Source organism: Dendrobates tinctorius, unplaced genomic scaffold (genome assembly GCF_039654945.1).
Source record: "Dendrobates tinctorius isolate UK_male_01 unplaced genomic scaffold, ASM3965494v1 ptg000135l, whole genome shotgun sequence".
Taxonomy (NCBI): domain Eukaryota; kingdom Metazoa; phylum Chordata; class Amphibia; order Anura; family Dendrobatidae; genus Dendrobates; species Dendrobates tinctorius.
The window spans coordinates 14,402,187-14,414,795 of record NW_027361803.1 but is presented as its reverse complement, the minus strand read 5'-3'; the positions used below and the strand labels follow the sequence as shown (position 1 = coordinate 14,414,795).

Here is a 12,609-nt window from a genome sequence, read left to right as displayed (position 1 = left end):
CTCCTCTGGAGGCGCTGCAGGGAAAGTGATTAGTACTGATCACTAGGCGTCTCTTTGTGATCTGCTTACCAAAGCTGCTATCCCCGTTAAATAAATGTTTTTATTTTTTACTTTAGAAAGAATAGACGCACTTTAAAGGAAAAAAATGAGAAGAAGGAGAAGAAAGTGTCAGTTAGCTTCCGTCCAGACGACTCTATCATCGCTTCTAACAACCTTGATGAGGTGACACGCCCCGAGGTATTCTGGCGGGATTGTCTGTTTTCATTTACGGGGGATTAAATAATAATAAAAAAAAAAATGGAAACAGATTTTCTTTTTAATAAAAACCTCAACTTTTAGTTGATAAAAATATTTATATAAAAGAAAATCTACGAGGTTTTTGTCGCCGTAAAAGCAAACCCTCATTACCGGCCTATGTGGACCGAAATTTAAAAAAATAAAAAAATCTACAGCTCGTGAAAGAAGAATAGAGAGGAAAAAAACAAACTCTCTCTGTATGAAAAAGGAGCAGTTGTTGCGTTTTCACTCCCCTTGATCAACTGATCGAGGAGGTTGTGGAGCTGGCACAGTGCCATACATTGTGTGGTGGTCAAGATGGGTACTGCAGCTATATCTGGCTACAACGCAAAATATGGAGTTCCAGTTTCGTGGTCTCCAGTCCCTTAAATCTGCCGAATGGTCAGGGTGCCAACTGTCGGACCCCACTGATAGATCACCAATATTAAGGTTCCTTGTACGTTATTAAATTTCTAGAGTATTTGCTGATTTCTCTCCTTTTCCTTATTAGTATAATGCCCCTTTAACTCTTTGTTTGGCCCCCCAGATTGTACATCGTGACAAGTCGGATCCCGAAGATGGAAACGATTTTGTGATCCCGTTGGGTGCGTGTCGTCCCCCTCAGTGTGTGACTGTAGCTTCTGCTCGCACTCCGGACATCCGCCTCCCTCCGCAGCGAGCTGCCGGCAGTGGGCGCAGTAATGGCAGATTTGACCTTTTTCTTCTTTTTTTCAGGCTCCTTTGACTCCATGTTGTCTCATGAAATCCCTGAGACCCCCATCTCTTCTGTGGCGGAATTACACTTTCTAGCTTCTACAATGAAGAGACCACCGGATATTCGGGATGCGAGCACCAACACGTATTCTGGTAATACTGAGGTTTACTTAAAGGGGATGTCCAGGACTTTAGATATTGATGATCTATTCTTGGGATTGGTCACCAGTATCGGATTTTTGGGGGTCTGACACCTGACCACCCACCGATCAGCTGTTATCAGCTCTGTATATACACAGTGTATGGAACCAGACCCGCGCTCTGCACCACGCCGAGGCCACTACCGAGTATTGAGCTTCATCCGGCAGCTGCAGATCTGTGAGGAAGGCGGGTGTTGGACTTCTCAGAAGTTTCTGAAGTTCTGTACATTGGGAGCTGCTTGTTAATGAATGGTCAGACATTGCGGGATCTTTCCTCGCCCCTGATCTTGCGTTGCTCTTTCTTCTCATCTCTCGCTGCAGCAGCCAAACATCTCCCAGACCAATGTTCGGTGGAGTTGGAAGACTTTCCTCATCGCGGCTCGACTGCCGTTCCTCCGGCTCCAGGTTTGCTCACTGCCTTTCTTCTTCCGTGCATCGGCACCGTGCCATCTCTGCAGATTATCTGATTATCTCTTGTGCTGGTGAACGGGGAAAGAAATATCCGGCAATGCTTCATTTAGAAACTTTTTTTTTTTTCTTCACCTGGATAATAAGTCACCACCAGAGGTTGAGGCCGTGGCTTATGGCACACTTCCTGTCGGTGGTACATGGTCGCTCTGCTGAACTGAGCGTGCACGTGTGTGGGGAGGAATAGCTGCTGGTTGTTTGCCGTCCATCATGGTCCTCGCTCAGGAAGGGTGAATGCGACATTATTTGTACAGATAACGTGTGACACACGCTCGATCGGGAGGCGTCGCATCGCACGTGCGCCCGATCGGGAGGCATCGCATCGCACGTGCGCTCGATCGGGAGGCGCCGCATCGCACGTGTGCTTTTATAGCAGTGCACATTACCTGCAGAAGTGAGCAGCGGTGGAGAGCCCCTTTAATGTTTAACCTTTGCCATTCTTTATTGGATGCCACCACCTCTCCGTGGATGGTACAATAATATAATAATCTGTCTTCTGCTTGGGCACAGCCGTCTGATGATCACCTATTCTCAGGGAATTCTTTTTTTCACTCAGAAGCAGAGATGGGGGAAAAAAAACCCTTTTAACCATTAATCAATACAAAACATGTGCCTGAAAATGAACTAAAAGTTTTTGGTCTTTTTGCTGATGTTTCTCCATTCTCCTCTTTACACAGAAGCGCTGCCCCCCGACGTGCAGGAGCAGATGCCTCCGGAGTTATTCCTAAATCTACAGCAGCCGCATAATCACCCACCGGAGAAGCCGCCGAGCCGTGTAAGAAGTTCTCCGAGTATTTGGCACAATGTGTGGCCGTCGTCTTCTGTTTATGAGAATCGTCGGTGTCGCTGCTGTGATCGCTGGGGGCTCGGAAGGAGCAGGAAACTGTAGGGTCTTCGCGGCCCCCCGATCAGCTCTACAGTGCAGGCAGGAGGCAGAGTATCCCCTGTAGCAGCGTAGTGCACGGACCTCCAGGCCATTATCTGGGTCCTCCTGGTTGTGTGGAGATCGGAGATGTTCGTTTTATTCCTTCTTTTATTACAGATCCTCCATAATGGAGATGTGGGAGAATTTCCGGAGCGTTTTTCAGACTTCACTGATCCGGATGTTCCATCTTCAGCTGAGCTCCATCACCTGGCGGCGTCCGTCACCAACGTGCACGCTCCGGAGCGCATCCAGCACACAGGTCCCTGCACAACTGGTACAATTTCTCACCATTTGTAATATGTCCGCTTGCCAGCAGTCCACGTTTACAGTCAGACGCAGTGTAAGCTGACTGATATGGTTCCATCTGCACTGATACATTGTAACAAACCCTCAGCTGTAAGAACCATTTTTATTTTCTGCCTTTTGGATATAAATGAGAATTTTCTCACCATCTTACAGCAAGCAGAGATCTTACGAGAATTGGGAAGCAAAAAGCTAAAAAAATTTTAATAACTTTTTCCTTGTGATCTTCTCACCAGATATACCGGAGGGGCCACAATTGGGTGACGGGGGTCCCGGTGCTGTGGACGGGGTCACCCATCATGTTCTAGCTGCAGACTTGATATCTGCCCCTAGCAGTGATCGCGCTCCCCTCGCGGTGCGGACCCCTCGTGTAAAGCGTAACGAGGCTGTTTCCAGACTGAAGGAGATGGACGTCCAGCTGCAAGCGCTGCAAAACATGGCGGACGGCATGGAGCAGGACTTTGCCAACACCAGACTGGTAAGCCAGGTTTAGAGAAATGGTTTCTGGGGAAATCAGTTTACAGATGGAAGAGAACTTCCTCCCACTGCCTATAGGTGGCAGCTTTCTGCCTGACATGAAGTGGTTCCCTCTGCTACTGACCCTGCATGTGGCAGCGCCGCTCCCTGTCCAGGGTGTAAATGAAAGACGACTCCTGGTGAGATAATAATGGTAAATTAATATCCCCTTCCATTGCAGTTGGTGAACACTTTAGAGACCCTGACGTCTGCAGCCGAGCCGGAGCCCATGGACGTCCCCCCTAGAAGAGCTGCAGCCCCACAGAGAGGTACCGCGCTACTGCTATGTTACCCAGAACTGTTCTGAGCCGTAGAACGACGTTACCTGCCCTCAAAGTGAACATTGTGACTATATGGGAACGTAGAGCCGGGACCTGGGATGAGCCAATCGGCAGCTAGTATTAATCATATTCTGTCTGGGGGGGGGGCGGACGCACATTTCATAAAGGACGCGCCTGTGTGTGAATACCTGGCAGCACACGACTTCTCTCTTCTCTGATAATATTTTTAGTGTTCCCGTTACATGATCGTCCATTGGGAGACCTGAACGAGGAAGAGGAATACAGCCGAACCAGTCCTGCGGGTATCGGCTCACGTGAGCGCCCCCTGGAGGACTTAATATTTTCCAGTTGGGACGGAGAACTCGCCACAGGTACATGGTTCCGGTCTAATAATGTAGTGGGGCATGTGATACCTCCGTCTCTGCGCGCGTTTGCCCCCTGGATAGATTGAAGCTCAGTCATGGATACTAAGACCTGATTGACCGCCAAAAGATGTCAGAGGGGGTCGTTATTATTTGGGTATGTAGATCGGTTGCATATATGTATACCGTAGGAATGTCTCGGACTCAAAAGTGACGTCCGTGGCTGAGATCGAGAGCCGGTCTCTTCCTACAATGGTCTGATCTCTGCCGGTTAACCCTTAGTGAGTGGTTGCAAGGTCAGACGATTGAATATGGCAGCAAGCGACCGTCAAAAAGATCCCCCCCCCCCCCCTTCTCACATTCCCCCCCCCCCTTCTCAGATTATTTCTTATCATGGGAAGTTTATAAAACTTTCTTAAAACTTTTTTTTTTTTTTAAAACACAAAAGCGCAACGCATAAAAGTGATAATGTGTCGTTTCCATCAAAATAGCATTCATTGAATAAACATCATTAGGTGTAAAAAAAAAACCTACGTATATTGGGGACCTTGGAATCTTAGACCAATAGTGAAAAGTTATTTATTCCAAAAGGAAAACATCGCAAAATTAGTACAAAAAAATAAATAAGAACATTGAAAAATACAAGTCATCAGCAAAAAAAAACTGATCCTCCCCATAGAGCTATAGAAAAATACAAAAATGATTTACTGAGAGTCAGAACCAAAAAAAAAAAAAAAAAAAAGTTTTTGGAAAGTCAAAATCGTCCGTGTCTTTGTGGGGTTAATTAAACTTGAGAAGGAAATGTTGTCCTCAGAGTCTAATATCCTGCGTGCGGCGCTCCTCTCGGGTTCCCCATTGTCAGTGTCGCCTCAGGTGACCCGGTACGAAGCGTCGGTGAGAAATGGTTGTGCTTCCCGGGTTACCCGGCAAGTGAGGGCCGAGCGCTGGGAACAGACGTGGCGCGTTGTCACTGCGCCGTCCTCATGTGACGTCTCCTCTTGTTTCAGCTCTCGGATGCTCCGAGGAGACGGATCCCAGGTAAGGAGCGCGGCGCACTGCATTATTATAAGCCGACGTTCACACTTAGTGGATTTTGTGTTAGAGCAGATTTCTGCTCAGGACCGGATTTAGTCTGGAGAGTCGTCAGGTTTCTCTCCTTTGCGCTTCCTCGCATCCTCCCACGCTCTCCACGCTAGGACTTTCTTCATCCTGTGAGTTTTTTCCTGCAGCGTTTTCCAGGATGCTCTTCAGATGAGCGGCCTTAGTGATATCGCTGATATTCTGGGGGATCTGATGGCTGGAGGGGTCTCTGCTTCTGACCTCGGCCTGACGCCGGCGCAGGCGGACAACCTCTCCAGGTTTGTACACGTCAGTAGTGATCCCCTCCATACAATGATCACGGCCACAATACATCTTTATCTTCACAGGGCGAAGCCCTCGGGGACCTCGAGGAGAACTCCGAGGGAGCGGGCAGATCTGCTGCGCTGGATGAAGAAGAAGCAGAAGGAGCGTCTGGCCGATCACCGGAGGAGGCTGCGGGAGCTCAGGGAGAAGGAGCACAAACCCTTCCAGTCGCTGAATACTGCAGTATGTGCATTGATCATTCTGGGACTTGTTGTCCACCAGCTGCCACTCGCCTCGTCTGCTTCCTCAGTATCAATGATTGGTGAATGGGTTGGGTTAGTTTCGCAGACTCCTCGGAGCTTTGCACATTTCACGGCAGCAGCATGCACGGTCTACAAGGGCACAATAAGCCCCAGAGTCAGCGAGACGGAGGAGAACTGCTGCTCCATTGTGGGGAACTACAGCAGTAGTTGGGGGTCTCACTGCAGTTGCACTTTCTACAGTCCTAAGGAAAAACTAAGGCTTCAGCATTTGACCAGTGTATAAGGGGTCCACAAGTAACATTATACATGTAGCATCACTCGTGATAGTGTCGCTGATCGCTCTCGGTCCCCCCCGGCCTGTCGCTCTCGGTCCCCCCCGGCCTGTCGCTCTCGGTCCCCCCCGGCCTGTCGCTCTCGGTCCCCCCCGGCCTGTCGCTCTCGGTCCCCCCCGGCCTGTCGCTCTCGGTCCCCCCCGGCCTGTCGCTCTCGGTCCCCCCCGGCCTGTCGCTCTCGGTCCCCCCCGGCCTGTCACTCCCGCCTGTTCAGACAACATATAGTCTAAAGCTTAGGACTCGGTTTCATTACATCTCTTTTCACTTGGGTTTTTCTCCACCTCCTTCGCTTAGAACACGTCAAGAGCAATCCGAGAAATGCGGCACGTGAAGGACGAGCGAGATCGGTAAGTCCGGCATTTATTTCCAGACTCTAGAGGCTCCCGGCATTGTGCAGCCTGGATGTGAACTTGGTGTCTGACAGGGACTGTGTCCCCACCTTCCCCCCGGGGGTCCTCTATATATTTACATCTGTCTTGTAGGACTCTGCTTTTGGAGCATCACAGTCATCGGGTGTCCGATGCCATCGGCCTCATGCAGGAGATGTTATCAGAAGCCAAACAAATTCCCTCTGCCGGTTCCCAGCCCAGCGCACCCCGACAAGCCCCCTTAAGACATTCGGCTTCTCCAAAAGGGTAAATTACCTCCAAAAACTTGCACCTCTAACAATTTTCCTTTGCAAGGTGTCACTTTCTATTTTGTGGTAAGGACTCTTGACGACCCGTATGTCTGCCTGCTGTTCACAAGGCCGTACAGGGTCATCGCTCGCAGGGTTGGAGGAGGGCAGATATTTGCAGTGATCGCCTCATTGTTGTTCCAGAGCTCGTGGCGCGTCTGCCGACAAAGAAAAGCGTAGATCGTCCTCCAGAGGTGAAAGATCACAGACAAGGAGCACGTTGTCCCCGGCACGGCCACAGATACGGGGTAGGGTGATCAGCACATGGGTGAAGCTGCAGGTTGCATTGGGGTTACTCACTGTCCACCTACTGTCAGTTGTGGGGTCTCCGCACTGGGACCCTGCTGTGCGGTGGTCTGGCACAGCGGTTAGTCCTGTACACAGTCGGTGGAGCTCCGGCCACAACAAGCGTTATCAGGATGGGTGGAGGGAGCAGCATCTTCTGTGTATCTACCTTCAGAGCTGCCATGTTCTCTTCTCACAGGAACCGCGACCTTTGTGCTTCCGAAGAGCAACTGGGAACCCAAACTCCGGACGCCCAGCTACGCCGTCCACAGGAGATACGGTAAGAGATGCAGGCGTGAAGACCACCAGGAGGACTCTTATGTGGCCTGCTACATCTCCAAGGGTCGTGTCTTTTCACAAGATTTTGGTGACCCAGCAGGAGATTGTCATTGCAGATTTACGGGGCCACTCCAACCAGAAACTTGTGGCACTTATTAAATGGGTGATAGATGAAAATTGTTAGGGAAACCCCACCAGTCACCAGAGCTAGAGACCCCCAGTTTATTAAATATTTTAGAATACCCCTTTAAATGATCACGCAGTGCTCGTACGCTTCACAGTGTTATAATTCTGCCTAGATCCGTCCCTGCCTGGGGACCGCCTGTCCCAAATCACACGCCGGGGAATGCTGGCAGCCAGGAACAGGTTAAATGTACACAGTAAAAACACAAAGCAAATGTCCAGACAAGGTAAGAGTTAATAAAGAAACTGCATACTGCAATTAGTAATATCTACAGTGCAACTAGTGTATGTACACAGTGACTGCACCAGCAGAATAGTGACTGCAGCTCTGGGGTATAATACAGGAGGTAACTCAGGATCAGTAATGTAATGTATGTACACAGTGACTGCACCAGCAGAATAGTGACTGCACCAGCAGAATAGTGAGTGCAGCTCTGGGGTATAATACAGGATGTAACTCAGGATCCGTAATGTAATGTATGTACACAGTGACTGCACCAGCAGAATAGTGAGTGCAGCTCTGGAGTATAATACAGGATGTAACTCAGGATCCGTAATGTAATGTATGTACACAGTGACTGCACCAGCAGAATAGTGAGTGCAGCTCTGGAGTATAATACAGGATGTAACTCAGGATCAGTAATGTAATGTATGTACACAGTGACTGCACCAGCAGAATAGTGAGTGCAGCTCTGGGGTATAATACAGGATGTAACTCAGGATCAGTAATGTAATGTATGTACACAGTGACTGCACCAGCAGAATAGTGAGTGCAGCTCTGGGGTATAATACAGGATGTAACTCAGGATCAGTAATATAATGTATGTACACAGTGACTGCACCAGCAGAATAGTGAGTGCAGCTCTGGGGTATAATACAGGAGGTAACTCAGGATCAGTAATGTAATGTATGTACACAGTGACTGCACCAGCAGAATAGTGAGTGCAGCTCTGGAGTATAATACAGGATGTAACTCAGGATCCGTAATGTAATGTATGTACACAGTGACTGCACCAGCAGAATAGTGAGTGCAGCTCTGGAGTATAATACAGGATGTAACTCAGGATCAGTAATGTAATGTATGTACACAGTGACTGCACCAGCAGAATAGTGAGTGCAGCTCTGGGGTATAATACAGGATGTAACTCAGGATCAGTAATATAATGTATGTACACAGTGACTGCACCAGCAGAATAGTGAGTGCAGCTCTGGGGTATAATACAGGAGGTAACTCAGGATCAGTAATATAATGTATGTACACAGTGACTGCACCAGCAGAATAGTGAGTGCAGCTCTGGGGTATAATACAGGAGGTAACTCAGGATCAGTAATGTAATGTATGTACACAGTGACTGCACCAGCAGAATCGTGAGTGTAGCTCTGGGGTATAATACATGAAGTAACTCAGGATCAGTAATATAATGTATGTACACAGTGACTGCACCAGCAGAATAGTGAGTGCAGCTCTGGAGTATAATACAGGATGTAACTCAGGATCAGTAATGTAATGTATGTACACAGTGACTGTACCAGCAGAATCGTGAGTGTAGCTCTGGGGTATAATACAGGAAGTAACTCAGGATCAGTAATGTAATGTATGTACACAGTGACTGCACCAGCAGAATAGTGAGTGCAGCTCTGGAGTATAATACAGGATGTAACTCAGGATCAGTAATGTAATGTATGTACACAGTGACTGTACCAGCAGAATAGTGAGTGCAGCTCTGGGGTATAATACAGGATGTAACTCAGGATCAGTAATATAATGTATGTACACAGTGACTGCACCAGCAGAATAGTGAGTGCAGCTCTGGGGTATAATACAGGAAGTAACTCAGGATCAGTAATATAATGTATGTACACAGTGACTGCACCAGCAGAATCGTGAGTGTAGCTCTGGGGTATAATACAGGAAGTAACTCAGGATCAGTAATGTATGTACACAGTGACTGCACCAGCAGAATAGTGAGTGCAGCTCTGGAGTATAATACAGGAGGTAACTCAGGATCAGTAATGTATGTACACAGTGACTGCACCAGCAGAATAGTGAGTGCAGCTCTGGAGTATAATACAGGAGGTAACTCAGGATCAGTAATATAATGTATGTACACAGTGACTGCACCAGCAGAATCGTGAGTGTAGCTCTGGGGTATAATACAGGAAGTAACTCAGGATCAGTAATGTATGTACACAGTGACTGCACCAGCAGAATAGTGAGTGCAGCTCTGGAGTATAATACAGGAGGTAACTCAGGATCAGTAATGTATGTACACAGTGACTGCACCAGCAGAATAGTGAGTGCAGCTCTGGAGTATAATACAGGAGGTAACTCAGGATCAGTAATATAATGTATGTACACAGTGACTGCACCAGCAGAATAGTGAGTGCAGCTCTGGGGTATAATACAGGAGGTAACTCAGGATCAGTAATGTATGTACACAGTGAGTGCACCAGCAGAATAGTGAGTGTAGCTCTGGAGTATAATACAGGAGGTAACTCAGGATCTGAGATATAATACATGAGGTAACTCAGGATCAGTAATGTAATGTATGTACACAGTGACCACCAGCAGAATAGTGAGTGCAGCTCTGGAGTATAATACAGGATGTAACTCTGTACATACATTACTTATCTTTACTGTTCCTCTACACTCATTCTGTGTGTAATATTTCCATTATGTTGCATTCCCCGGACAGATAAGAGCATTAAAGGAACCAGTCCCCTGTCACAGTTTGACGAATTCCAACTTGAAGAAGACTACGAGAGGGACATTGTGAGCCCCTGGGAAATCCCTGATGAAATCAACAGGATATTAAACAGCAGCAGCAGCAGAAACTCCATCCTGTCCCAGGTACAACCCAACATGTGCCTACAATCTGTACCTGGCTGTAATATCCACAACCACCAGCGGAGGGAGACAGAGGCCACTTGTAGATAGTGAGGCGTCAGCGGCTGTCGAGGTGCAGCAGTTACAGGCATACGAGGACTCTACACTCTGTGCAGACTGCAGTAATGGTTGACAGGGTTGATGTAAAACCTGTAAGTAACCCATAAGTGAGTGCTGTCACCCACTGCGTCTGCAGAAAAGTGTTGGCTCTTCCATGTGATTTTTTTTTTTTTTTTTTTTAACATATCAGGGTGGGCGCTGGTCTCCTGTAATCCTGATCTGGGAGCCCACCGTAGGCTGCGCATGGAATCTGCAGCAATATATGGGATCAGTCCGGTGATAGAGCCAGCGAATAAATCTGCCACCAGCCATACCAGCGGCTCTGCGAGGATGGCCGTCAGCAGAGACCGAAGCTTTCCCCCATCCATCCTTTATCCTTCCCCCATTCTCCAGCCTGTGTTTTATCTTAGAAAAATGCTGACCATAATGATGTGATTTAATAATATCCCCTCTCTTTTTTTTTTTTTTTTTTTCCCCCCCTTCCAAGGGGTCTTTAATGAATGGAGACGCAGATCTACAGATCCATCACCCGGACGTTTCTTCAGCGCGCACTGGCAGTAGTCTCAGCACGCTGGACTGGAAGGCGATAGAAGACCTGGTGGCCGGCGTCAGCAGCCCTGAAACCTAGTCGTGTTCTTCCTCCCGCGGCCGGCGTGTTACAGGGCGGCTCTTGTGCGCGGACGGCCATCACTTCCATCTCCTGCGGTGGTCTTTGCCTTACTTTGTAACGATGAGGATTATCTGTTCGATGAGCTTTTATAAAGTTTTATATTTTTTTTTTTATAAAGATTATAGATTAATTTATATTTTGTTTTTAGAAGATTTATCAGATGATGTAACAATAGAATGAAGCGGAACCTTGTACAGACTGTGTATTATCTTATTAGGCTAATCTTAGTCCCTGCAGACATTATCTGGATAAAGCCCCTTTAATATAGTCTTCCTAGGGGCAGAGTCACACAGCAGATTGGTTGTTTGACTTCCATAAATGGAACACTTTTTTTTTTTTTTTAATGCTTAATACATTGGTGGGTGTACACCTTGGCGCTGGATGGGGTATACCAACCAGGAAAAAAACATACCATGAGCCCAAGAAAGAAAACCATTGCCCACCAGCAACCAGAAGTGACCCTAGGATAGGACGAAAGAAATGAACATGGGATTTTACGTAACAAAAATCCAATTTTTTACGTCGTAGAGCAGTTTCAAAAGGTAGGAAAAATCCGACCATGTGGACTGTCTAGTTGACAGCGAGCAGCACCTTATGCCCCAAGATGGCACAGGCAGAAACCATAGTGTGAATCTGGTAATATTTTACAAAGATGTGGACAGAGGAACAGGTGTTGCAGATCATAAAAATAGGGGTCTGATGCTTGACCACCAAGGAGTCCGCTTAGTAGAAGTGGTACCCCTAAAGGACAGAGATCTACCCTTGGCTTTGAATGCTCACTCAATAGCCGAGTAGCTGACCCGACCCACTTGGAAATGGTGGCTGACGGGCCCTTGTGACCCTCTCAGAGTCAAAAGGCTCCTGTAACGGAAAGGTCGGCCCTAATATGTCCAAGAGGTGGGAATGTCCTTGATGATATGGAAGGTCAAACACACATTTGGCAAGAAGGATGGCACATGCTGTGAAACCACCTTGTTCTGATGGAGAAGAAGAGGACAAAAGAATGTGTTCAGACACCATGGAGATGATCAAAAGGCAAAAAAACACTTTCCAGGAAAGAAACTTTCGGGAAGATGCTGCAAAGAAGCTTTAATAGGGACGTTCCTATAGCGCAGCCAAAGCAGAATTACAAAGTATCCTAGAAAGAAATCCATGAAATGGGACATCCTGTTGTAAACCCTAGAAAATAGAGGCTGATGAGTCTTCAGCCATGTGTTGACAACGGCATCAAAAAAAGACCCTTAAATTTCAGCTGCGTTAGCATGGATATGGAAGCCAAAGTCTAGAAGCAATGCGGGATGGAAAGACGGTATAAGATGGGGGCATGTAGGGTTTGCAACGAACTCAGTGAGGCCAGAGTACCATGCCCATTACCACCAGACTGCGTGCTTCCTCACTCCTGGCATCGCGCTCCTGCGCAGGTGTACTTCTCTGCCCTGTTGAGTACTGCAGTGCGCAGGCGCCGAGGAAAGGTCAGAGAGGCCCAGCGCCTGCGCACTGCATTACTTTGCCCTCAACAGGGCAGAGAAGGACGCCTACGCAGAAGTGCGATGTCGGGAGCGATGAAGCGAGGAGGATGGCGTCG

The 12,609-nt window shown here is 47.8% G+C and overlaps 1 protein-coding gene across 5 annotated transcripts in view; it reads left to right on the top strand.

The window, feature by feature from the left end:
- Nucleotides 1–11,961, top strand: part of CPLANE1 (ciliogenesis and planar polarity effector complex subunit 1) — a 76,090-nt gene extending 64,129 nt beyond the window's left edge. For 3 of the 5 annotated variants that reach the window (XM_073543953.1, XM_073543956.1, XM_073543952.1), the window contains exons 34-52: nucleotides 117–237; nucleotides 824–881; nucleotides 1,012–1,143; nucleotides 1,512–1,595; nucleotides 2,336–2,433; nucleotides 2,701–2,857; nucleotides 3,123–3,364; nucleotides 3,584–3,671; nucleotides 3,914–4,054; nucleotides 5,053–5,083; nucleotides 5,275–5,403; nucleotides 5,473–5,632; nucleotides 6,279–6,331; nucleotides 6,467–6,619; nucleotides 6,805–6,908; nucleotides 7,145–7,225; nucleotides 7,524–7,634; nucleotides 10,104–10,258; nucleotides 10,842–11,961. In XM_073543953.1, coding sequence (XP_073400054.1) covers nucleotides 117–237; nucleotides 824–881; nucleotides 1,012–1,143; nucleotides 1,512–1,595; nucleotides 2,336–2,433; nucleotides 2,701–2,857; nucleotides 3,123–3,364; nucleotides 3,584–3,671; nucleotides 3,914–4,054; nucleotides 5,053–5,083; nucleotides 5,275–5,403; nucleotides 5,473–5,632; nucleotides 6,279–6,331; nucleotides 6,467–6,619; nucleotides 6,805–6,908; nucleotides 7,145–7,225; nucleotides 7,524–7,634; nucleotides 10,104–10,258; nucleotides 10,842–10,982 — 2,239 coding nt within the window. In that variant the 3' untranslated portion in view covers nucleotides 10,983–11,961. The remainder of the gene's footprint in view (nucleotides 1–116; nucleotides 238–823; nucleotides 882–1,011; nucleotides 1,144–1,511; nucleotides 1,596–2,335; nucleotides 2,434–2,700; nucleotides 2,858–3,122; nucleotides 3,365–3,583; nucleotides 3,672–3,913; nucleotides 4,055–5,052; nucleotides 5,084–5,274; nucleotides 5,404–5,472; nucleotides 5,633–6,278; nucleotides 6,332–6,466; nucleotides 6,620–6,804; nucleotides 6,909–7,144; nucleotides 7,226–7,523; nucleotides 7,635–10,103; nucleotides 10,259–10,841) is intronic. The other 2 variants (XM_073543955.1, XM_073543954.1) reach the window with 2 other exon arrangements.
- Nucleotides 11,962–12,609: the final 648 nt, after the last annotated feature.